This window comes from Phragmites australis, chromosome 7 (assembly GCF_958298935.1).
Source record: "Phragmites australis chromosome 7, lpPhrAust1.1, whole genome shotgun sequence".
In the NCBI taxonomy this organism is placed as follows: Eukaryota; Viridiplantae; Streptophyta; class Magnoliopsida; order Poales; family Poaceae; genus Phragmites; species Phragmites australis.
The window spans coordinates 21,762,893-21,789,077 of NC_084927.1; the positions used below are offsets into that span (position 1 = coordinate 21,762,893).

Sequence of the window (26,185 nt, forward strand, 5' to 3'; positions counted from 1 at the left end):
GTACGTCACTCCACTACCGCCTGGACGTCCTACGCGATAGATCGTTCCACCAAACCACCCCACGTACTCAGCTAACTAGGTGAGAGCGCAGAGGCACATGGTCCCAAGGACGGATGCGACTAGGGGCCTCGTCCCTAAGAGGGGACGTAACTTGTAGGCAGCTATGTCATTGCTACTTTCATGGTGTTATGCAATTGTTTTCTTTAAAGTACTATGTTATTGTTACTGTCACAATATCTTTCTTCAAACTACTCGTACAATGACCATTTCATAATAGTGGCATGAAAAACATGTTGACTGAACGTACGATGGCATATACGATACCCCTTGTAGTGTACCAGCGCTTCACCTTACATGTCTTAGGGAATGAAAAATAGTACACGTCAAATACGAAATTAAATCCTCTCCCTACCACAAGATTACATCGATATTACTCCCAGTTGTTCCTCCGAGCCGTCATGCCAGGCGGGATATAGCTTCTTTTGACGTTTCTAGCTCTCTCTTGGTGCAATTGTTCATGTAGTTCCTCGATGATGACGTGAAGGTGACAGATATATTCTTGAATGTGTGGTTCTATGCGCAGGTCAATCCAGTACTGGAACCCACAATCATCTGTCTGGAAAAAAATTATAGATGAGATAAGTAATGGTGTTACAAAAATAGGAAAAAAGTGATTATTATTTTTTCGTACTCTAAAATATGGACAACAGAAGAATCGATGTTCTGCGTCACCGAAATACTCATAAACTTCGACTACAACATCATCTCCATGTCGACATGGTGGCAAAATGAGCAAGGAAGAGCACTGTGGTTTCCGTAGAAATCTTTACCATAGACATCTAAATAGGGGTGTGGAGGTGGTGGATCGATGAGGCCATCGAGAGGATGAGAATACACCATTCTCTCTATTCAATTCAAGATTGAGAGATGTGTGAGTAGAGAATCAATTGGGTTATGTTTATATACAAGACGTCTCGGCGGTAGTGGACAGATGTGGCAACACATGTTCTTTCTTTATTGTTTTGCAAAATAGATGCAATCAGATGTATACCCAATTTTTTTGTAAATATCATTTATCATTAAGTAAAAAGGCATCACCGTCAAAGGCTCCAAATAAGACCATGGTGCTTTAGACATGAAGTGACCACACGTCTCAGCTTTTAGCATGAAATGACAATACCTTGCTGCAGCACATCATCTCTGTCGTGACTCACACTTTAGACACGAAGTGACCACACAACTCATCTTTAACCATGAAATAGCAACACCTCTATCATGACTCAGGCTTTACACACGAAGTGACCACATAATAGAGCTTTAAGCATCCTATCCTACAATTTGGACACATCCTGACTGCATGCAGTAAAATGATGAGGAAACACTCGCCTGTGACCTTATCCATTCTTCTATAGTACTACACATCTTTCTCTCTTCATCGACGGATATTTTCGACATCCGCGTGAAATGAATCCCTGAGACCCACCTTGGCATCTCCCTCCAACACACTCAACAGTTCCTAGCAATGTACCCCCCTTGTGTATATAAGTGTAATTCTTCCATGGCTATTTCTTCTCCGACATAGTCCAACGCAATCCCTTCCATGGCTTCCGAATCCGGCTCTGCGTTCGACAAGGGTAAGGGTAAGATGGGCCCTTACGAGCTATGACGCGACATCCTTGACAGATGCAAGCGTGAGGATGAAGAGCGAAGGAGAAATGAAGACCAAGAGCATGAGGCACACATGCCACGATGAAACTACGGTATAATAGCAAGCCTGAAACTGTTCTCGCTTGTCACAGTTGTTTGGTTCTGTTGTAGGGTAAGTGTGCATGACATCCTATCATACTACGAATTTCATCTAATTCACCCTCTACCTCCAACAATATGACAAGCCTAGGTGCAAGTACAAATGGTATGCGGACGAAGAAGAGTATGCGAACATCAACTATGGCTATAATGAGGCTGAGGCAATGAGGCGCGCGGATGTTGAACGACCGAAGATGAGACTACAGGAGCTCAATGAAGAGTGGTGAGATAAGTAGCTCACTACATACGGTAACATTTAGGTTCCTCCACAAATACGTGTGCGGCATACCGGCTGTGCTGAGACCTGTGGCACACGTAATGGTGCAAGGGTACGTGTACAGCAAACCCTACCCACATGGATGCAACTTTCAAGTGATTCGCTGGGAATATCTGGATGAGAAGCCTCCATCTTTTCCATCTACCCAGTAGATATTTTCTTGCACCCGACAATCTGTCTATCCATAAGGCATGCTTTGTTTAGTGATGGAGTACTACATGCCTTTATAACTTGTCATAGAATGTGTACGAGTCGGTGCATATTGCCTTATGTACTGTATCCACAGATAGTCAATGAATGCTTATAATGACCCTTATTTGTGTTGTACTTTACTTTGTTCAATGAAAGGGCAGTGTACCAATACGTTTTTTGTAAGCCTAATGCTTTCATAGGATCCCCTGCTTTCCATGCAGATGCAAAAATAACTCATTGTTAAACTTTTGTAGAATGAAATGACTACACCAAGCAACGACTTTCACAGGGAATCTTTATCAAGCATCAATGCCATAACTTTTTCAGCTTTCACAGCAAATCATATGCTTCAGCCCCCATGCAAGCCCATGCACTCAATCCATGCACCAGCCCCCAGCCACTATAAATAACCCCACCCTCATCCATTGATACACCACTCTTTCCTCAGCTCTCTCAAATGCAGTGTCTTCCTCAGCTCTACCAAGCCCACCTAAGAAACATCGGGTGATTTCCATCCCTCAGGGGGTCAAACCGCCGATATGCTTATGTGGCGACCCTTGTAGGCTTCGTGAGTCCCATGACATCTCCTACACATATTGTCACGTCCCGAAACCGTAGTCATGTAATTAAGCATAATCATGCTTCTTAAGTATTATGTTTAATTTTGTGTAATTTTGTTTTGGAACGCTAGAGCAATTCATTTAGAGTCAATCAGTTGAGAGAAAGTAATCGATAGAGAAAGAAGAGAATTCACATCTAAAATGTCTTCTTTCTCTAGCATGTGGGACCCATTCGGGTTGTCCAACCACCCCATCTCACAAAGGGCAGTAGCCCTTCTCTCTTCCTCCCTCCCCCACGTGCTCTCGCTCCCACCCTCTCTCCCATGCCAAGCACATCAGGGGCAACAACCCCATCCCCTCTCTCTCATGCTCTCCCTCCCTAACCGAACCAAAAGAGAAAGGAGAGAAGAAGGAGAAGGAGAAGAGGAAGGAGCAAGGGGAGGCCAAAGGGGAGGTCCCCAACGAGCTCCCCCACCATAGCCCGTCGAAGGTCGTCCTCCCCGTCGAGCTCAAGCACCTTGGCCACCTCTTCTTCCTCCTTAAGCCGGCCACCACCTCCTCCACTTCATCTCAAGCTCCGGTCCTTCTCTAATTCCTATGACCGAGCAACAAGATTGTTAGGATGTGTTGAGCACCCCCAACCCCTCCCATTTCATTCCCATGGCTGGATCTACCAGCATCGAGCTCAAAAGAGTTCAACAATGACTGCCACCACCATTGGAGGCAATAGTCGAGTTTTGGTCATTTTCAGCTTATGCATGTTATCCTACACAGTAGAGGAGGTCAAGATGATACTCTATGTCCAAAATCCCTACCCCAAAAGCCATTGGAATAGTTGCCGGAGAGATCCCGATGAAAATCAGCATTTCTGACATCACTCAGAGGTTCCTAGTCACAACCCGGAGGTTTCAGGTGATCCTAGTTAAAAATATCCGAGGACCCCCACTCGGAGGTTCACCCAAAAGTTCTGGAACCTGGAGGTTCTGAGTTCAACCCGGAACCTCCGGATTGTGCTGTTCATCAGTCATTTTTCTTTTTTTATCTTCTTTTCTGAAACTTGTAAAATTCATAATAAATTCCTTGTAGTTTTGAAAATTATGAAACCAATTTTGTTGATTTAATAATAACCTCCCATACCTATTAAAAATATCCCCAAACCATGAAATAAATAATTAACTTTCTAAGATGAATTAATTTTTTAAGACTTCATTAATTCACCATTAATTCTTTACAAGTCTAAAATTGGTGAAACCAATTGTCTAGTCTTATTATGACTTGTTCTAACTAGGAAAAATATTTTCAAGCATTATAAAGCATATTTATGGCATTTCATCAGATGCTTATTGCGATGTATTATTTTCTTTAGTGATAGTCGAACCGGAGTGTAACATGTTTTCGTGAAGGGGTTTGACACTTGATCCCGAATTGAGGAAAAGAAGCAATACAAGTATCTAAATATATTGCACCCTTTTGTTCAAACTGAATGAAGTCTAAATTGATAAATTAATGCTTATATATGGTTGTATGTTCAGTGAGTTGATGTCAGGTTTATACAGGTAGAACCTATGTTGATTGTATTACCTCTATCTTGAGTTGTTGTTTATCCATATTCTTGTAGCCTTGATAAAAAATGTTGATGTCTAATTACAAGTCTGTTCGATATGCTTAGCAATGCATATGTCATCAGTAGAAGTCGAGCAATGGGCCAACCATTGTTCGTGAGCTTAGGAAGTACTTATTGTTCACAAATACAATAATGATATTGAGATGTATAAGATATAAGGATAAGACGAGATGCGGATGGTGCTAGGGGTAGTTCGGGAGAGGATCCTGGATACCGTAGACCGCTTATATCAGTTAAACACTGTTCGTCGGTACCGTTGGCTTTAGCACTTTTTCGTACTTACCACATACCTAAATATGGGACGGGTAAGCCAGTACCATAAGTCGCCGTGTTCATTTGACTTATGCGTCAAGATGTGAGTGGAAATGCTGTTAGGGGTGCTTGAGATTGTGCCGGTAAGTCGTGGTACACATGGGATCTAGATGGCCTCCACATTACTCGATATGGGAACAAAAGGTCCATGATGGGTACGTGAACGGTTGATATGTGAATCATCACTCGCAATTGACGGGTTGTGTGGGTGGTTGTCTCGTTTTGTGTGGGCCCATGAGTACTCCCCTGCAGGGTAAAAAATCAATTTGAATTGATGTGCTCTCGGTTATGAGCATGCTTCCGTCCATCCACATCAGTCGTAGAGTCACGAATGAGGGGTGATGGTTTGGTATGTTGGATTGCGGTTGAGATGGTTCTGTTTTCATATATATATTTTTTTATGTTTCCGGTTACATTTATGTTTCAATTGGTGTTTATTGAAAAAGAAAGAGGTTGTTTGGTTAAGTATAGGTGCTCACACATAGGTCTTAAAGGTTGCTACCACATATGAAATTACTTAACCTTATGGCCTATTCTTGCTAAATATTCAAATGCCTAATACTTATAGTCGAGTTATTATATGTACCGTATATGTATTAAGTCTTATGAGTACCTTCGTACTCACGCTGCTCTTTCAAATTGCATGCGAGAAAATGTTTGTTTCTGGCTACTTCATGCCCGTTGATGCCGGCAATGGGCAAGACTAGTGCGTCTACTCATGTGGAGAGGTTTTGAGTGGAGCCTAAGGGTATATGGCTCCACCGGTCTTTTTGTTGTTGTTGTTAGGTTTTAATTCTTCCACTACGTAGTTTATCTTTTTTGATGTAAATTGTTGTAAATGGTTGAATGCTTAAGAATTTGTAATATAATGTTAATTACTCGCTATTTCTTAAACTTTATTGTGATGTTATATGTTAGAAAGATATATGTTCCGATCTTGGGCACAAAACACGTGATGGGGCTATCAGGACGATATCCTAATTAACCATTATAGTCATGATTATGTAAATGATCAACTTAATAATTAATTAGAATATTATTTGGACGGTTCCTCACACATATGACCTACGCTTCTTTATGTGTGCCAACTACTAGTACGGAAAGCCTTGACATAGACCGTATGAGTACCCACTGGTATAACGATATAGATCACTCATGTGTCACTTTCCATATAATTTCATACACTGTCTTACTAATCTCTTATCTTTTTTCATTTGTCTAGTCACCTCCACATATTTATAACTTCATGAAATAGCTCGACATGGAGCAAAATGAGCACCAGAAGCGGTGGATCGACATGAACATGCGGTGGAGGAGGGAAGTATAACATGAGGAACTACGACTAAAACATCACGAGGAGGAGCTCATGAGGAAGACAACGAAGGAGCATGCTGCGGCTGAAGCACGCGAATCAGAGAGGGAAAGAAAGCGGGAGAGGGCCCGTCGCGCTAAGGCACAGGGCCCTAAAGCCCCGCGAAATAACAAATATTCTAGGTGCACTCAGTAGATAGCATCTATTATAACCAGATATTATTTCATTTCCTAAGGTATGTTAGGATTAGTAGGTTAGTCTTTAGGCATACCGTACATACTAACGTTTGTTATTGTTATCTCTTTACGGTTAGGGTCCTTTTACGCAGCGACGATAAACCTCATATTCCGTGTAATATTTGTCAGCGTATGTAACCTTCATACCAAGTACTATACTAATAATGCTTCACAACTATAATAGTTAAAAAATTGATTTTGTATCATACTAACGTTACTTAAAAAAATAACTCATACAATTTTACATCAAATACATATATGTTGATAAATTTACATCAACCAAAATTTTCAAAACAATAAACACTATTGACAACTATTTGCATAACTAATATTTATCACCGAATGAATATACACTATTTTTTAAATTACCCTATAAAAAAGTTAAATTAAAAAAATAAAATTCTATATATACACATATCGCTCGTTCACTGGGCGAGTACAACATGCCATCCGCTGAACGAGCGACATGAAGGTCTCGCCCTCTGGTTATATTTAATTCGTTGATTGTCGGGACCTATAAGATCTTGTCCATTTAACGTGCGAGATCTTGTTCTCGGTTGTTGAATAGACAGCGGTATGTTAGACCTGTACTTTTTTAAAACGGCGGTGTATTTTGAAAATATTGAAGAAATAAAATATATAAAAAAAATTCTAGCATGGTGGATGCATTAGAAACTTCGGCCAGGTTAAGGCTGAAGGCCCAACTCAAGCCAGTGCCACAGCAACACGTCGCCCGTTTGAACCGCTTCGCCAAATTCCCAAACCCTTACCCGTCGTCGGCTAATCCGCACGCGCCAATCCCATCCCCGCCTCGACGAGTCCACGGCCCATGGCGTGCGCCCTCTCCGCCTCCACCGCGCCCGCGGCCACCGCGGCTCTCGCCTCCGTGGTGCTTCTTCGCGAATTCGCCGCCGCCGCCGCCGGGAAGAGGCCACTGCGCCTCTCCGCCGCCGCAGGCTCGAGTTTGGCCAACCCAGGGCCCGCTGCATCGTCGCGCGCGCCGGGGGCGAGGTGCGGTTCGGTCCGGTGCGATTCGTTGTTTGGCTTGCCTTATATACGTGGTGCGAGTTGGAGTTTGATGCGTGGGTGCGTGCTTCCGCCGGCAGGACGGCGTGCCGTTGGTGGGGAACAAGGCATCCGACTTCGTTCATCAAGGTATGCAGTGAACCACCTGCATTGCGCAGGATAGCCGTTGTAATTGAAGTAGTAAACCCCGTTGATTTGAAGAAATGTAGCTTGCTTGATTGGTAGTTCTGATTAGTTGCTTGTGCCTGCTCGGTTCATGAATGTAGACTCTGTATGGTCGGCGATGCTTGTAATTGATGTTTGTTGATGGTGTCTTTTTGTTTCAACGGGTCAAGCTTTCTGATTACATCGGGAAGAACTATGTGATTCCAGGGGCGAAGCTATTATTAGCAGCGTTTTTGGATTGGGGGTGCTTGTGCACCCACACTCTATAACGTGGCTCCGCCACTGTTGATTCTGTTCTTCTATCCCTTAGACTTCACGTTTGTCTGCCCAACTGGCGAGTTCAACATCTCTTAGAATTTGATGGCAAGCTTTATTTGGGATTGGCATTCTAATGTTCGTCCCTGAAAACACTTTGCAGAGATTACTGCTTTCAACAACAGATACCGAGAATTCGAGAAGCTAAATACAGAAGTTCTTGGTGTTTCAGTTGATAGTGTGGTATGTTAATTTCCACCGCTTCATTTTCGAAAAAAGAATACTTTCCACTGCTTCGCTTTTCCATGAAGCTGAGGCTTTACTCACAATTCCACTTCATTAAGAACAGCATTAACAATAACTTGTTTCACCCGAGTTGTTTTGTTGTATTCCAGAATAACATTTCTATTTTGCGTATTGAACCGTATCTTGTTGATTGCATTTGTATGGCCCTAACGTGAATTAAGGTCAAGGTGTAGAAATTTTCTGTGGAGTGTTCCTCTGTGCAAGTTAATATTCTGATTGTACTTACTGGTTAGAAAAATGTTAAACCGAGGAATCTACGTAGTGTAAATACTAACTTTGCAGTGGCGTAATGAACCGTAAGTCCATATTTTCTGAAATGCAATTATATAATATCTAGTATGGAAAGAAAAAGGTAAAACAATTCAATGTATGGATCAAAGAAAGAAAATAGTGATAGGTATTTTGAAGTCCATGGGCTATTTAATTAGTGTAGGGCTAATATATTCTACTTTTTGTTCAACCAAAAAGCTCCACTGCTATAAACTACTTACTGACCTGATTTATATCTGGAAAATCATTAAATTCGCTTCTAACTGGAATGACTAGTTTGCATTTGGTAATGTCATTCTGCTTTGTCTTTTCTCCTTTTTTTACTAAGGGTTTCACTTCATTGTCTGGTACAAGCAGTGCTACTCTATGGAGTGATAACCAACCTCAACCTATGCTTCATTGGTGTAGCCTACTGGCTTGACATTTGAAATGTCTTTTGCTTGCAATTTTCCCATCTTGCAGTGCAAACAGACAGGAAATCTGGTCGACTTGTCGATCTGAAATACCCACTGATTTCTGATTTAACCAATTCAATTTGAAAGTCTTTTGGTGTATTGATTCCTGACCAGGTATCTCACTAATATTTTGACCACCTGTAGGTTATAAATGATAAATTATACCTCACTGGATGATTTGTTTTACTTGCCTTTTCTGTTTGCATGTGATCAAATCCTATAAGAGTTGTTGATGTTGTTTTGCCAGGGACTTGCTCTGAGAGGACTATTCGTCATTGACAAGGAGGGTGTGATTCAGCACTCTACCATTAATAATCTTGCTATCGGCCGTAGCGTGGATGAGACCTTGAGAACCCTTCAGGTAGGATAGAAATAGGAAAAGAAATCATTTTGTTCAACATTCATTCTGAAGATGTTTCGTCTATCTTGATACTGCTTGTCAGGATACATGCTAATTTATTCATTTTGGTTGCAATTTAGCATAGCTGTAATCCTATCAATACTTTTCTTCGATGACAAGCCCTGCAGTACGTACAAGAAAACCCGGATGAGGTTTTCCCAGCTGGTTGGAAGCCTGGGGAGAAGTCAATGAAGCCTGACCCTAAGCTCAGCAAGAGGTACTTTTGCTGCTATTTCGACATGTCCTTTGCACTGCTCTCAAGTTGTCATTGCCTTCATTGGGTTCTGCATTGTTTGTGACTTGAGTTGTAGTTTTTGTGCATACGATTCTGTACCTCTGCTGCTCTTAGTGGATCTGTTTTCCGTTTTCAGCTCCAAGCCAAGTCCAGTAGGCTAGCTGGGAGGTGCACCATCGTGAGTATCAGCTGCCTCTGTTTATCCTCCATTGTGAATCACTCTACTTTTTTTTTTGTCTATCTTGCATGTAGGGTACAACTGATTGGTTGTTTACTTTTCAACTGAGCTCTGTTTGCAGGTGGTTTAGAGGAAAAGAGAAATGAACAAAACGGGTCTCGAAAAACAGAGTGAAATTCCCAGGTGGCAGCGGTGGTCTTCACCAAGAATTATGCAGCTCCTAACCATCTAAATTTGGCAATAAAGTAGTCTCTTCGCCAAACTTTACAAAAGTGCCTTTACGTAAGCACAATAATAGTTCTACTGTTCTTATCACATACAAAAAACAAGAAATGGCGCATACAACCTCTTAGGGAAAAAAATGGAATTTATGGCAGTATTACAAACTTAAGATATGCTTTTGCTCCAGAACTAGGTTCACAGCACGCAGATGTCACTTTCCCATCACTTTGCAGTGGTAGTGTAGTGCTCAGTGCTGCCTCTGGCGCAGCTTCTGCTCGCCCATTACCAGCGCGCCGGGGGTATTAAAATTCAGAAGCTTTTCTGCAGATAATGCCACATATGCGCTTTTTAGCATCCGTCTTGCTACACTCTGAAAAGCTGCCTGCAACCACACAGACCTTAACGCTTGTTTAATTCCTCGGCACGCCACACTTCCCTTTTTCATGCACAGATCTAAACAGGAACCTAACTGCTGCTTCGATTAAGTAGCTAGAGAAAGAAAAGAAGAGATCAAAATAAGGGCTTGCAGTGATTAGGGTTCTTTTCTGCTTTTGTCTTTGTGTTTTCTTTTGCAGTATTGCTCTTCTCTCTTCTTTGGTCGTTCCTCAAACTGCGCATATACTTTCCTCCTTGGAGCGCTCCTTTTGGGGCAAATGGCTTTGTGATGATTAGGGCTTGGCCTTTTCCTGACCTTTTGGGCCATATGTTACCAAGCAATTCTTTGACTGTGACCACTACATCAGATTAGTTTGAAAAGATCACGCATACACTCGGAGCTTCACAATACATCAATGCCTGAAACCTAGATAGAAGGTGAAAGGTTGCTCATTCTGTAGCAGTGACATGGTAGCTCAGAAGTAGTAGTCACTAGTCAAGTTCATGAAAACTTGAATTTCATGTGAGACACAAAATTGATGCGTGTGTGTCAAGAGGCATATATATGCATAACTGCATGGTCCATTGCGGTCTCAGAAGTGAAATTAAGCTGGGAGATGATGATTGAGTAATGAAGGGAGATCTCTTGGGATGGAAGGCGTGAGGGGGAAGTCGTTTCTGATCGTTAGTTTTGGGTAGCTGTTAACCGACCCCTTTTTTCTGTTCGTATCCCCATAAAGAACAATGTTTCAAGCACAACTTTTGATGCAAATGCAGGCAGTAATGACCGGTCAAGGAAACCTTGCTTTGTTACATGCTTTGGCTTTCCCCTGACTGATAGTAGTAATTCTCATAGTAGTACCGCATACGAAGCATTTGAACGCTGCTCTGAAGAATGCAATGAGTAGTTAATATGGGCATTACTGAACTCTTCTTATCTTGTTTGTCATGTCAGTAAGCTGGCAAATATACATGTTGCTATGAATCAATCTTAGATCTCAAATGGTTTTACAAGTACTTATCAAGTTATTTCTCTTCAGTACATTCTTCTTGTAATGGCAGTATGGTACTGATACTTAAGAAGTTGCCTGAAACATAGTGAATGAATGTGTCAATTTCTGTGTCCAGCTAGTAATAGTCTGCTTTCAAGGAGCAGGAATGCTGAAAACCCCTACTTTGCTGAACATCATGTGGCTGTTTTTCTGTGCTTCTACAACTAATTGTGAGTGATGCTAATCTTTGCCATTCATGATGCATACACACATACACAGCATATGGGCAGTAAGGAGGGACGCTTTATTCCTTATACTTTGAGTCCATAGAGAAAGAGGCCGTACACAGTTCCCGATTCTTTTAGGGCACAAAGATCTCCCTCGCAGAAAAGAAACCAATTTAAATGGGCCCTCTCAAAAGATGAGAGGTCACTGCAGGCCACATTAGATCCTATCGATCGATGAAGCACCATATGTTGTATCATCATCATTGCAAGATCAGTCCCATTTCCTGTTCTTAATGTGATCGATTGTATGGAGCCATTCACTAGTGTCTCTTAGCATGCACACGTGTTAGATATATGGACTACTTGCTACATTTTGGGCAAGTTTTTCATGTATTTTGTCAGGGAGATAACGCTCTTTACTTAATTGAAAGTGCTTCCATGTATATGTTTAAGGAAGGGGAAAAAAAATATCCTACAACCCTCAATTATGAGCTTATTCTAGTTTTCAACCCTCAACTATCCAACCGTACACTTTACAACCTTGGCATGAATTTAGAGTGGTTTTGGGTGATGTGACGCTGGCATGTCATAGGGCTGAAATATTTATTTAATTAAAAAATAGTAAATGACTTTAAAATTTAGGAAAAAATTGTACTCATACTATGGAGTATTTATAACCTAATTTGTTTGTATAAGTGAAATAAAGTATAACGGACTCACAAAAGCATAGTATTTAAAGCTAAATAAAATCATTTATTGCATGCCAATTAAACTTTAATCCACTCCGTATAAAATTGATTTAGGTTCTAAATACTCCTATGTGCAACCAAATTTTTTCCTGAATTGTTTGAAGTCATTTACAACTTTTCAAATTTTAAAAACTAGACCCCAATTTCAATAAATGACTTTAAACAATTATGGGAAAAAAATCTCAGTTGCTCATTGGAGTATCTAGAACCTATATCAATTTGGCCTGAAGAAAATACAAGTTTAACCAGCACACGGAAAATGGTTTTATTTAGTTCTATACACTTCTTTTACAAGCTGATTATACTATATTCATTCATAAACAAAATATTTAGGTTATAAATACTACATACTGTGAGTGAATTTTTTATGAAATTTTGAAGTCAATTATGATTTTTTTAATTAAAAACTGTTTCAGCCTTGGGCCATATCAACCAAAACCACTCTAAATTCGAGCCAAGGTTGAAAAATGAACGGTTTAAATAGTTGAGGATTGAAAAGTAAACGATTTTAGAGTTGAGGGTTGAAAGCCAGATTGAGCTCATAGTTGAGGGTTGTAATATAGACTTATACATTTTTTAATAGAACTTTAGTTTGTTAGTTCAGCAAATATTGGTGAATCAGTGAAAATTTGCTATTTCAATAGAGCGAGTCTTTCCTGATAATTCCTTATTTAGTGGTTAATTGTAATGTGTAAGGATCACATCACTACATTATTCTATTCTGTTTTGCACAACTGGTTTTGGTGGGAGAAGTCGTGGCGTGTCTACATATTGTTGTATGCAGATATAAAAAGTGCATAAATTCTTTCATGTATTTGTTGGAAAGAGTTGTCCCTTACTAACTATTGTAGCCTATCTTATACCTTGATTCTTCCCCTTTGCCGTTTTACTCCCAAGTTGCAACAAGATTGAAAGAGGACTATTTATTTCCATGGCCATTACTATTACATAGTTGTAGATGTATATATGGATTTGCTCTAAGGAAAACATATAGTAAATGCCATTGGATTTCTTGCGAGCTGTGCTAATTACTAACTACTATGCTGATTACTTTTTCATGTGATGAAAATGGATATGCTATAATATGTTGCAAATTTGCACATATTATATATCTGCAGAAAGCATCACTGTACCTTTTTTAATGGAGAGCCCTCGCAAATCACAAAGTCTTCATGGACTGCTCCAATGATCAATGCACATTCGTCACCTGTTCAATCCTTCCAGATCAGGTTCGAAATTTCATGTGAGCCTTTGCTCACTTTGATGCATCCATGCATAAAATTTAGCTCTCACTGGGTCATTCTTTAGAGGTAGCTGACCACTTGCAAAATCTGGTCACAAAGATACTGCATCACTGTATATCTCATGGTCATGGAGACCGAGAGCTGAGCTAAGGAGAGAGATAGAGAGAGAAGGGAAAGCTGAGGCGCCTTTTGTATCTGCTTTGTCAGCACATGATGCATTCTACGTCCAGCCACTTTTTCTTTCCCACCACAAAATCCACTTTGGACCAAAAAATAACCCAAGAGCAGCCCTCCCTAACAAGAAAAGCACCCCCCTCTTCTATATCTACACATTGCCCTGATCTCTTCTTCCTCGCAACTACTTCTATAACCAGATTAGCACGCACTCCGTTGCCGCATCAAATCAATCTCGGCAGGTAGCTAGCTTATAGGTGGCTCGAGATGAGGGCCGGGGGGTGCGCGGTGCAGCAGTCGCTGACGGCGGACGCGGCGACGGTGGTGAAGCAGGCGGTGAGCCTGGCGCAGCGGCGCGGGAACGCGCAGGTGACGCCGCTGCATGTGGCGAGCTCCATGCTGGCCGCGCCCGCGGGGCTCCTGCGCGCGGCGTGCCTCCGGTCGCACTCCCACCCGCTCCAGTGCAAGGCGCTGGAGCTCTGCTTCAACGTCGCGCTCAACCGCCTCCCCGCCTCGGCCGCGGTCGCCTCGTCGCCGCTGCTTGGAGGCCACGGCCACCACCACCACTACTACGCGCCGTCCCTGTCCAACGCGCTCGTCGCAGCATTCAAGCGCGCGCAGGCTCATCAGCGGCGCGGCTCCGCTGAGAGCCAGCAGCAGCCGGTGCTCGCCGTCAAGATCGAGCTCGAGCAACTCGTCGTATCAATCCTCGACGACCCCAGCGTCAGCCGCGTCATGCGTGAGGCCGGCTTCTCCAGCACCCAGGTGAAGGCCAACGTGGAGCAGGCCGTGTGCAGCACCGCAGCCACCGCGGCCACGGCCACCCCGAACCAAAACCCTAACCCTAGAAGCATCGGCACTGCAAGTCCACCTCAAGAAACCAAAGCCAAGCGCCCACTGGACCAAGTGCGCGACGAAGATGTTGCGGCCATCCTGGACTGCTTGGCCTCCCAGAGAAAGAGGAGGGTCGTGGTCGTCGCCGAGAGCACAACCACGGTCGAGGCCTTGGCGCGCGCGGCTGTGGACAAGATCAAGAGAGGCGAGGCGAAGCACGACGCACTGCGTGGTGTGCAGGTCGTCAGCCTCCGCGTCTCGTCGTTCCGGGACATGCCAAAGGAGGAGGCGGAGCGGCGACTCGCCGAGCTGCGGTGCCTTGTCAAGGGCAGGGGGAAGGTGCTGCTGGTCGTGGAGGACCTCAAGTGGGTGGCCGAGTTCTGGGCCGGCCACGTCCAGAGCGGGAGGAGAGGGTACTACTGCGCCATCGAGCACGTCGTCACCGAGGTGCGCGCCCTGTCGTGTGCCGGCGGCCGCGAGCACGGCCTCTGCTGGCTCGTCGGGTTTGGGACGTACCAGGCCTACATGAAGTGCAGGGCAGGGGAACCGTCGCTGGAGAGCATGTGGGGGCTCCAGACGCTCACCGTGCCCGCCGGCAGCCTCGCGCTGAGCCTCACCTGCGCCTTCGACGACAGGTAAATCCTGCTGGTACGGTGCCGATCGGCGCCGATGGTTTAGAATGTCACGTCAGGTGAACGAATCAACCTGAAAATGTCCTTGACCATTCGTTACTGAGGTAGCTCAGCTAGTAGTAGCAATAGTACCGCCTCTGCAATGTGACCTGCCCTTTTCTGTTTGCCTACCATGATTGTGACTTGTGAGTGAAACCTTGCGCCTTTTGCGGGCTTTCTAGACAAAAGCTTTAGGGAAGTAGCTACTAGCTAGCTCATCACCTTCACATTCACTCTTTTGCATCTTTGTTTCCTGCCCCCACTTTTCTTGTTCCATTAATCTTAATATTCCGATTAGGATTAAGATTTAACATCAAAAGTTCAGAACCATATGGATTATATATAGATAATATGGGGCATTTCTTGCATTCCAAAGGCATTGTGCATGGTAGATGGTACACCGTCAAAGCACTAGATGGACATGTCGATGGGTGAGGTGACGGTGGAATCTTATTCAGTTTGTTCTTTCTGCAGTGCTCTAGGCACACTCAATCAGTCCATGAAAGCGAGCTCTGACACGGATGGGAACGGACCGGCGTCTTGCTGGCCGCTTTTGGGCGGTAGCCAGCTGATCTCCAGATGCTGCGGCGATTGCTCTGCCTCGAGGATTGACACGAAAGCGGCATTGCCGCGGCCATTCGTCTCGTCGTCGAGCCTCCCTTCTTGGCTTCAGCACTGCCGCGATCAGGTACTGCCCAAATGTTCAATCACATGATGTTGTTGCAATATGACTTATTATCTTAATCCAGCTTAGCACGTGTTTTAATCTTCATAACTGACATTTTGTTTTTGCACTACATAGGAGCCTACACATCTCACGGATCTTGGCAAGACATGGAGCTCCATCTTTAGCAAACCGTCAGAGCGGATGACGTTGCATTTCTCCGCGCCAGTGTCTCCGGTCTCCTCCATATCTTCCTACGAGCACGGCCACCAGTTGCACCAGCCACGCCAGTCATGGCTCCCCGCCGATCTCGAAGCCAAGCACCCGTGGAAACCTAAGTGCGAGACCAGCGGGAAGGCCAAATCTCACGACTCCGGCGCTTCGAACGGTTCCGTGGAGGTGGAATGCCGTGCCAAGTTCAAGGAGCTCAACGCCGAGAACCTGAAGGTGCTCTGTGGCGCGTTGGAGAAGGAAGTGCCACGGCAGAAGGAGATTGTCCCCGAAATCGCGAGCACCGTCCTGCAGTGCCGCTCGGGGATCGCAAAGAGGCGCGACAAGTCGAGGTCGACAGACGCGAAGGAAGAGACGTGGATGTTCTTCCTCGGAGGCGACGCCGAAGGCAAGGAGATGGTGGCGAGGGAGCTCGCCAACCTCGTCTTTGGGTCACGCAAGAACTTCATGTCCATCAGATTCGGTGCGTCCTCGCCGTCCTCCTCCGGCTCCTCCGAGGAGCAATGGAGTAAAAGGCCACGGACGTCTCCCGCCGGTGAGCTGGCCTACCTAGAACGGCTCTATGAGGCTATCTCCGAGAACCCGCACCGCGTCATTCTCTTGGAGGACGTCGAGCAGGCGGACCGGAACTGCACGCTCAGCATCAAGGAGGCGATCGAGAGCGGGGTGGTGCGGAACCACGCCGGCGACGAGGTCGGTGTGGCCGATGCCATCATCATCCTGAGCTGCGAGAGCTTCGACGCCAGGTCTAGAGCTTGCTCGCCACCGACCAAGCGGATGAAGGTAGAGATGAATGAGGCCAAGGAGGAGCAGACAAGTGACCATGAGCACAACGAAGCTGGCGCGTCCTCATCGTCTCCTTGCTTTGATTTGAACGTCAACGTGGAGAGTGATCAGGCGGATGAGCGGAATTTCGGTGATGTCTGTCTGCTCACGGCCGTCGACAGGACGCTATTTTTCAGAAGGCGGGAGAACTTATGATTGTGTACATTGAAAGCTTTCTGTGCTTATCAGGGGAGCTTCTGATAAGAAGCTAGATTAGTTGCAAGTCTAATTAGCTCTTTCTTTCGTTTATTTCTTTATTTGAATTTTTAGTTTCTCTTTACTCTATTTTTTGGGGGAAATCATGGCATTGAAGAATTGGATTAATGGCGTGTTATGTGCTCGCTAAAGACGAAACGGAGGTGTTGTAACATTTGTTGTGGTGTCTTTTAAATATAACTTATGGTTTACGCTTGTCTGCTGCGACAACTTCAACCTACTATGCTACCGAAGAGTTTAAAATTTGGAATAAATTTATTTTACTTTCTCGAACTATGTAGTTGGTCCGATAACCCCTTTAAACTATTAAATAGTCTATTTTACTCCTCCGAACTATCAATACCGGATCACTTTACCCCTAAGCTGATTTCGAAAGTGATTTTGTTGATGTGGCTGCCACATCACCTGGTTTCGAAAGAGATGTGCTGGCGTTGGGCCAAAACCAAAAGGATACACACGGAAGAGGAAGAGCAACCCTACGAAGCTTATTGCGGGCTTGGTTGGCTCGGGGAAGTAGCGATGCAGTGGCTCGATGGTGAGGGGTGGAGGTAGCCGAAGTTGGAGAAGACGTCGGCGAGAGCTCAAATCGACGGACGATTCGACAAAATGCGTGTGGGTTGAGCTCGGAGAGGACTCAATTGACTTCCCTCCTGGGTCCTTGGTGCTGGAGATGGGTGGATCTGGGCGGGCACGACGTATTTGCTCGAGCGGCGCTTCTCCCTTCGGCGACGGCTCTCTACGCTATGCTCTACTGTGGTGTTCCACGTGCGGTCGGAGGTGGTGCCGGTTGACATCAGGGTGGAGCAGAAGCAGAGGAGGTGTGGGACTGAGCGCATGTGCGGGCACGTCGCAAGTGTGTCCCGGCGCACCGCTGCTCCTCCGCTCTCTAGCGCCACCTGCGCTCTGCTCTTCCCTACTGACGCCGCTGAGCCGCGCATGGGCGCTGATAGCACCTCCGCGCCCCCAGTGCACGCAGCTCAGCCACGCCATGCCGTCGTGCCGTGCTACCGCTCACTATACACGTGTCGTTCCCGCGTGCTGCTATTGTGCCTACTCTGTTGAGCCACTGCCACCCCCTCTCTGCTTCAAGTGGGAAGAAGAAAGGAAAAGAGAGAGATAACGTGGCAACCACGTGGCAAAAAAAAAACCGGTGATGTGGCAGCCACGTTAACAAAACCACTTCTGGAATCAACTTAGGGGGTAAAGTGATCCGATATTGATAGTGTAACATCTTAATTTTCAATTTTTGCCAATTTATAAAATTTGCTAGAATTTCTTTCGAGCTTAAATAATTTCAAAAGATTAAATACTATTTTCATAAAAAGATAATTCAATTTGATATAGGAAATATTTGTTTGAGTGCATTCAAGTTGAAATAGGCATGTAGGGTTTTCTTTGTTTTATTTGGTTTTTATTTGTGGTTTTTGATTTGAATTTGCTTGCTTTGATTTGAATTAAAAGTTTTTGAAAATGATTTTTTTTAAAAAGAAAAAGGTTAAAACTCTTCCTGGGCCGCCCTCTCCTCTTTTCGGCCCACCTTCCCGCGCCGGCCCGCTTCTCCTGCATCTTTCCGCCTGGGCCGCGCCCAAGCGCACTGGCCCAGCTCAGCAGCAGCAGCAGCCCAGCGTCACGCCCACCGTTGAAGACGCCTGCGCCGAAGCCGTTTTCGCCCGAGCCGCTACCAAGTGGGACCCCGTGTCAGATCCGTCGTCTCCGAGTTGGTCTCCGTAGCGCCGTCGCCAAGTCCGAGTTGAAGTCGATGCCGCCAAGGAGTCCTGGCCCTCCCCGAGACCTCTCGTGCCACCTATATAAAGCCCCGCCTCCCCTCGGTCTTTTCCCCAAGCCAAGTCACCGCCTCCCGTGCTAACTCGCCGAGATCGAAGCTTGCCGAGCCGCCATCGCCGCCGTTTTGGTCGACCTCGCTGCCTCACCGTTCCAGAGCTACCAAGCCTCACCCGAAGCCACCGGAAGAACCACATGCCTATTCTAAAGCTTCTCTGACCCTCGCTGTCACTGATTGACCACCGGAGCGCCCTCAACGACGAAGATCTGAGCCCTCCGTCGCCCCAAACGTCGCCGACCTCCTTCCAGTGCTTCACTGCCCTTGGTAAGCCCCAAAACAGATTCCCCATAAGCTGGTCGTTGTGTTCCGCCGCTCGTCGTCGCGCCCTATGGCCGGCGACGAGGTTCCGGTGAGATCTCTGGCCGTCCGCCACCTTGAACCCCTCGGCGCCGCCGTCCCGTTCCCCTCCGACCACCGCTTCTGATCTGCACCCTCCGATCTCGAGCTATCGACTTAGATTAGATCCCTGTGTACCCCTTCGGTGTCCAATCCTGTTCTTCCACGTGGCAACCACTTAATCCCAGTCAGCCTTTGCCACCTCACCCACCCCATCAGCCTGCCAGTTCAACTGGCACCTTAGCCACCCAGCACATGTGTCAGCCACGTGTTGCACAGTCAGCAGCCACTCATTAAATAGGGGTTTTCAATAAAAAATAAATCTAATAATTCCCAGAAGTTGGTAATTTTGCAAAAGACCCCTAAACTTTTCTATAATTACAAAAAAGAGCCCTATCTTTCTACACTTAGGTCCCTAAACTTTTCTAAAATTACATATAGGTCCCTCTATTTTTACAAAAAGGTCCCCAAAACTTTCTATTAATTACAAATTAGTCCTTTTCTTTTATAAAATAAACCCTAATCTTGTTTTTATTGTATCTTTTCGTCGTAGCTCCGTTTTAAGCGATTCTTGCGCCATTAGATTCGTTTATCTGAGCTCTATCTTTCTAGATAGGTTGTGTCTTGTTGTTCTTTTGTTTTGTGCTCTGTTCTTAGTGTATTTGATTTGTGTGCTTTACCGGTAATTATGCAATTAGTCGATAATGCCCCGGATCAATTTGAGGAACGTCAAGACCAGGAGCAAGAGTACACTGAGTAGCAGCAAGGAGAAGTCAAGTGTCCTTGATCATCTTGAACCTATGATTTAAACTGTTTTGTTTTACAAAATTGCATGCAATGTCTGTCAATATGATGGGTAGTCACCTATATTAGGGTTTCCCTAGATTTTCCCTTATCATCCCTTGGAACATAGATGATTTATAGTTAGGTATTTTTGGTGGGTAGATTATTTAGCCATGCTTTTGGGATACTGGGAAGTGTTATAATCTTGACTAATGAACATATGCAACAATTATGGTTAATTTGTTAATGGTCTAGCAACATGAAACCTTAGGCCTTGAGCAAAGTGATTTTGATGGTTGTCCTGATTATGATGTTGGTTTAGTGTTTGCTCAAGTAAGCTAAGTAAAGACCGGTTTGTGAAGCGACAATCCAAGAAGTAACGTAACAACCATGAGGCTGATATGGGTAAGGCGTGACATATTACTTAGAGTCTATCAAGTGTGTGTTGTGTCAGCATAAAAGGGGGCTTCTAAGTAGGAGTTGGACTTGCGTAAATTCTAGTGGTGAAACCTAGTGGGCAGATGCATACTGGATTAGTATCTGGTTAGTGAAAAATATCATTTAGTGAGCTTGACCGGCAAGTTGGTGCGAAACATAAAGAACCATCTCCCTATCATTGCACTGTGCAACTTGTAGCTTCCTCTCAACGTCCTTCAACCAATCATCTGCATCCATAGGTTCTACTGTACGACTGAAGACTGGGGGTTGAGTTATCTTGAATTCTCCAAGCCTTGATGGTTGATGCGGTTGAGGAACATGATTTGGTTGTTGCTGCTGTATCTGCACTATAGTTTGGGCTAAAGCTTGTAAGATATGAGTCTGCATAGCCATATGTTGTTCCAAGGTCATTGGAGGGGGCGGGGTGGATTTTGGTTGCTGTTGTTCTCCTCATAGGTATTGGTGCTCCTCCTTGTGTTAACCATTTGATTAGGGTTGGAAAGAGGGACATGAGTAGATAAGCGAGACTGGAAAGGATTTAACTAAGGAAACCCAACTATATTATATTATATAGATAATAAAGATATGTTTGTGGACAAGGCACCAAAGCATTCCATAGCTCACATCGACACTTAAACAAAGATCCAAATCACACACTTAGCACCATAACATTTCTCACACTAGCAATATTATTATCCTTAACGATTACAACGACGCTCGACTCTAACGACACTAAGACGATCTACTAAAAGACTATACTATTGGGAATCCTCTCTAGTGCGGGATCCTGAGGGGGGGGGGAATTGACTGATCCATCTTCATCTATGGTGGGGGCATTGAGATAGATCCTCTTACGCGGGGATGAGTGGATAGACATGTCTTCTTCTTCATCTTCAGATTCTTTTTGGTTGGCATCATGTTCGTCCTTGAGAAGTGTAGTGACGAAAGCAAGGTGTTGGCGAACATCTCCCAACTCTCATAAGGCGCATTCTAGTTCATCTTCCAAGGCCATAGTGAGCGCAACTTGTTTATGTAGCTTGGGGTTTTCTCCAAAGGGACGCTTCATGAACGGTTCATTACTTCCATGAGTTCACCGGGGAAAATATGCATAAGGAGAGTCGACCATCTTGCTATTGTATTGATCTCGAACATGGGATATGGCTTGATGAGCTGCATCTCGAACACCAATGGTGAAGGTTGCTCTTGGGGTCATTGCTGAGTGAATGCCCACAACTCGACGAACATCCAGACTTTCATCTTGGCTTCGCTCGTAGTCATAGATAGTGACTTTGACCTTCCATTCTATATATCCAGAGTGTTGCTTCTTAACTCCCCTGTAGACTGGCTTTTGTGTATGTCCAAGTCCAGAAAATATTCCCCACAGTAAGTGAGGAAGGTGTCCAGCGTGAAGACCATCACTCTCAGAGGCGTCGGCAACAGGGTCCATATTACGGAAAGTGGGATCATCAATCTCCTCTTCAGTTGGAACACGTTGAAGAATGGGTGGACGTCCTCCGGTTGACTTGCGGATGGTGCGCAACTGGCGAAACATCTAAAAAGGAAAAGATGGGATATAAAAAATAACCTTATGGATAGCAAGAGACAAGTATGAGAACTAAGTGAAAAGCTTCGATGGGTTTAGATGAACTAGGAAAAACTTTAGAATGACCATTCTATCTAGGCTTGCGTTTCTACAGTTAGTATAGCTCTGATACCACCTCTGTCACACCCGTTTAACGGATAAAACCAAGTACGACTTATGTGTGCTCAGTAAGTTTAACACACATAAGAACGTCATAGGTGAAGTAACAAAAGCGATACTTTAACTTACAATCGTTTATTTTTTACAAAAAGACTTCACCTAAACAACTATAATAACTAAATGACAACATCTAATCGACGATAGCGGGACAAAAGTATCGACGACCAAGCACTCCACAGGCACCGACCGGAAGACACGCTCCTAGAACACCAGATCATCGTGTTGGAAATTTTCAAAGTCTTCCACTGAGTAGCATATGTATTGTGGGAGATAGTAAGGGTGAGCACATAGAGTACTCAGTAAGTGTGGGAGAATAAGGATATGTAGGCTTACAACAAGAATATGCTAACACATGGTATATTTGCGTAAATACGAGTAAAGAAAAGATATTTGAACTCAAAAGTATTAAACAATTATTAAGTGAATGTAACTCATACAGTCCAACATCCAGCATACAAGGCTCCCCACTTTGCATACCATAACCATCTAGTACTCCCTGTACTAATCATGTGAGGATCCAAGCTTTCCATAACCGCGGGTACGGCTATTATAACAGTTTTTACACTCTACAGAGGTTGTCCAGCTTTCCCCACGAGTCAGTAAATCCTATGTTGCTGTATTTGCAAAACACTTAACACACGCTTGGATTGGTGGGAAGCATATTGTGCCGCACATGAGAATTCAACAGCTATTACTTGGATGGAGTTCAAATTCAGTTTCCGCACTCATCACATGTCATCAGGAGATGTCGGTTTGAAGAAGAAGGAATTCATGAGCCTGAAGCAAGGATCAATGACTGTAAGGGAGTATGTGACCAACTTTACTCAGTTGCCCAGGTATGCTCCAAATGAAGTGGATACAAATGAGAAGAAGTAGGAACACTTTCTGGAAGGTTTGAATCATGCCATAGAGTATGCCCTACTTCCTCAATAGTTTCCCAATTTCCAAGCAATGGTGAACAAAGCTTTAGTGGTTGAACACAAGCGCCGTTAGCTAGATGAGAAGAAAAGAAAGATTTCTTTCTAAGGACAAGGAGGCAAAACACGTTCCCGTGTGGCAACTCAAACGTCTCCGCAAGGCCTTATGTTCCATTCCAACAATCAGTACTGGACTTAGTCACAAGCCCCTATTCAACGCTCCAACTATCAGACACCTCGTTCAACTCCACCAGCTACTCCTCAAGTCAAGAACAGCACAGCTACTCCTGGCCCAAACAAAGGATGCTTCTACTGTGGAGAGGAATGGCACTATGTGAATAAATGCCTTAAGAAGATGCAGGATCAGGCCAAAACCAGTAACACACCAAGGTCAACTCCAACCACAGCTCAGTCACGCAGTGGAAGTCATAACCCTGGTCAGAACAATCGTGGACAACAAAATTACGTTCATGGGAAGTTCAACCATGTCACAACAAAAGAAGCTCACGATGCTCAGGATGTGGTGTACGGTATGTTTCTCGTCAATTCTCGACATGCATCTATTTTGTTTGATTCTGGAGCTTTGCATTCTTTCATAACTACTCAATATGTTGCAAAGCATGGTTTGCCTATTGTTATGATGAAGAATAATATGATTATTAGCTCTCCTGGAGGAGGATTTAAAATAAGGGAGGTAGATTTCCCAGCAAATCTTATAGTCTTGGAATCTAAGGGCATAGATGTTATTCTTGGAATGAATTGGTTAGCCAAGTACGATGGAGTAATAGAGTGTGACAGAAGAGCAGTTCACCTAACAAATGGAGATGGAACCAAAGTCGAGTTCGTAGCTACCATACCAGTAGCAGAGGATTGTTCTCTCAACCTACTGGAAGATGCACCCATTGATCAGATCAGAGTGGTTTGTGAGTTTCCCGATGTCTTCCCTAATGAATTTTCAGGTATGCCACCAGATCGAGATATTGAGTTTGTTATAGAATTGGTACCCGATACGACCCCCATAGCCAAAAGGCCATATAGAATGTCCGCTAATGACCTAGCTGAGTTAAAGAAGCAAATTCAAGAGCAGTTAGATAAAGGTTTTATCAGACCAAGTGCATCACCGTGGGGATCCCCAGTTCTTTTTGTAGATAAGAAAGATGGTACCCGACGAATGTATGTAGATTATAGAGCACTCAATGATGTGACCATTAAGAACAAGTATCTGTTACCCCGGATTGAGGATTTGTTTGATCAGATGAGAGGAGCTCGAGTGTTTTCCAAGATTGATCTAAGGTCTGGATACAATCAATTAAAGATTCGATTGTCAGATGTGCCCAAGACTGCCTTCAATACTCGATATGGATTATATGAGTATACCGTCATGTCTTTTGGATTGACCAATGCACCAGCCTATTTCATGAACCTTATGAACAAAGTATTTATGGACTACTTGGATAAATTTGTGGTAGTATTCATTGATGATATTCTGGTTTTCTCTAAGAGTGAGGAAGAACATGAAGAGCATTTGAGAATAGTGTTACAGACACTCAGAGAGCATCAGTTGTATGCCAAGCTTAGTAAGTGTGATTTTTGGTTAGATCAAGTCACTTTCCTTGGACATATCATAACGATTGGAGGTGTAGCAGTAGATCCAAGTAAAGTGAATGATGTGTTGAATTGGTTACCACCTACCAATGTGTCAGAGATCAGGAGTTTTCTTGGATTAGCATGATATTATTGTTGCTTTATAGAAGTGTTCTCTAAGATAGCTCAGCCTCTTACCTCTTTTCTTCAGAAAAATATGGTTTTTAAGTGGAGCCCGGCTTGTCAAGCAAGTTTTGAAGAGTTGAAGAATTGATTGACTACAACCCCAGTGCTAGTTCTACCAGACACCAGCAAGAATTTCGATATATACTGTGATGCTTCGTGACAAGGACTTGGATGTGTTCTCATGCAAGAAGGTCAAGTCGTAGCCTATGCGTCAAGGTAGTTAAGGAAGCATGAGGAGTACTACCCTACGCATGACCTGGAGTTAGAACCTATGGTTCATGCATTGAAGATTTGGAGACACTATCTTATTGGAAAACGGTGTGAGATATATACAGATCACAAGAGTTTAAAGTATATCTTCACCCAACTGGATTTAAACCTTCGTCAGCGTAGATGGCTAGAGTTAATCAAGGACTATGATGTGGGAATTCACTACCATCCAGGAAAGGCTAATGTAATAGCCGATGCTTTGAGCTGGAAGAGTTACTGTAACTTGATGAAGGTTCAAGATAGTCAACCTGGGTTATGGAAAGAGTTTGAGAAGCTCAACCTTGGATTTGCAGCGGATATGGAAATAACTATCATGGAAGTAGATTGCATTCTTGAACAAGATATTCGTAAGGGTCAACTGGAGGACGAGAAGCTCAATGAAATTAGGCAGCTTATCAAGGATGATAAAGCTCTAGACTTTACAGAGGATAGTCAAGGTACTGTGTGGTTCAAAAAGAGAATCTGTGTGCCTAACCAGAAGGATATTAAAAGGGTAATTCTGAGAGAAGCTCATGATTCAGCATATTCTATTCACCCCGAAAGTACAAAGATGTATCAAGATCTCAAGGATCGCTATTGGTGGTATGGAATGAAGAGAGATGTTGCAGAATACGTAATCATGTGTGATACTTTCCAGAAGGTCAAAGCAGAACATCAGAGATAAGAAGGATTACTGCAACCCTTGAAGATACCTAAATAGAAATAGGAGGAAATTGGTATGGCTTTCATTGTCGGTTTACCCCGTACGCAAGAAGGATATGATTCAATATGGGTTATAGATGATCGCTTGACTAAAGTCGCTCACTTCATTCCGATTAAGACTACATATATTGGGGCTAAACTAGCAGAGTTGTATATGTCAAGGATAGTATGTTTGCACGGAGTGCCAAAGAAGATTGTCTCGGATAGAGGTACACAGTTTACGTCCAAGTTTTGGCAGAAACTACATGTGTCTATGGATACGAAGCTCAACTTCAGTTCCACCTATCACCCTCAAACAGATGATCAAACTGAGATATGTTAAGAGCTTATG

General features: G+C 44.0%; 1 protein-coding gene and 2 long non-coding RNA genes across 4 annotated transcripts; all 3 read left to right on the forward strand.

Annotated features, from left to right (window-relative positions):
- Positions 1–7,897: 7,897 nt before the first annotated feature.
- LOC133923490 (uncharacterized) lies at positions 7,898–9,559 on the forward strand. 2 transcript variants are annotated; one of them, XR_009910634.1, is made up of 3 exons: positions 7,898–8,008; positions 9,044–9,157; positions 9,277–9,559. It is a non-coding gene; the product is annotated as an uncharacterized LOC133923490 (long non-coding RNA). The 2 variants fall into 2 exon arrangements; XR_009910633.1 differs by lacking the exon at positions 7,898–8,008 and adding an exon at positions 8,732–8,910.
- Positions 9,556–13,474, forward strand: LOC133923491 (uncharacterized). Its single transcript, XR_009910635.1, has 3 exons — positions 9,556–9,609; positions 9,731–11,428; positions 13,293–13,474. It is a non-coding gene; the product is annotated as an uncharacterized LOC133923491 (long non-coding RNA).
- Positions 13,475–13,792: 318 nt separating this feature from the next.
- On the forward strand, positions 13,793–17,220 carry LOC133924187 (protein SMAX1-LIKE 3-like). The gene is made up of 3 exons (XM_062369620.1): positions 13,793–15,061; positions 15,572–15,785; positions 15,900–17,220. Exons 1-3 carry the CDS (start codon positions 13,860–13,862, stop codon positions 16,971–16,973), a joined length of 2,490 nt encoding a protein of 829 aa, XP_062225604.1. The 5' UTR covers positions 13,793–13,859; the 3' UTR covers positions 16,974–17,220.
- The last annotated feature ends 8,965 nt before the right edge of the window (positions 17,221–26,185 follow it).

Bases quoted from the DNA above. Each gene is read 5' to 3' on its own strand.
- LOC133924187 (XM_062369620.1), top strand. From the start codon at position 13,860: ATGAGGGCCGGGGGGTGCGCGGTGCAGCAGTCGCTGACGGCGGACGCG. The intron at 15,062-15,571 runs GTAAATCCTGCT...TTCTTTCTGCAG, and splicing joins ACCTGCGCCTTCGACGACAG to TGCTCTAGGCACACTCAATC. The intron at 15,786-15,899 runs GTACTGCCCAAA...TGCACTACATAG, and splicing joins TTCAGCACTGCCGCGATCAG to GAGCCTACACATCTCACGGA.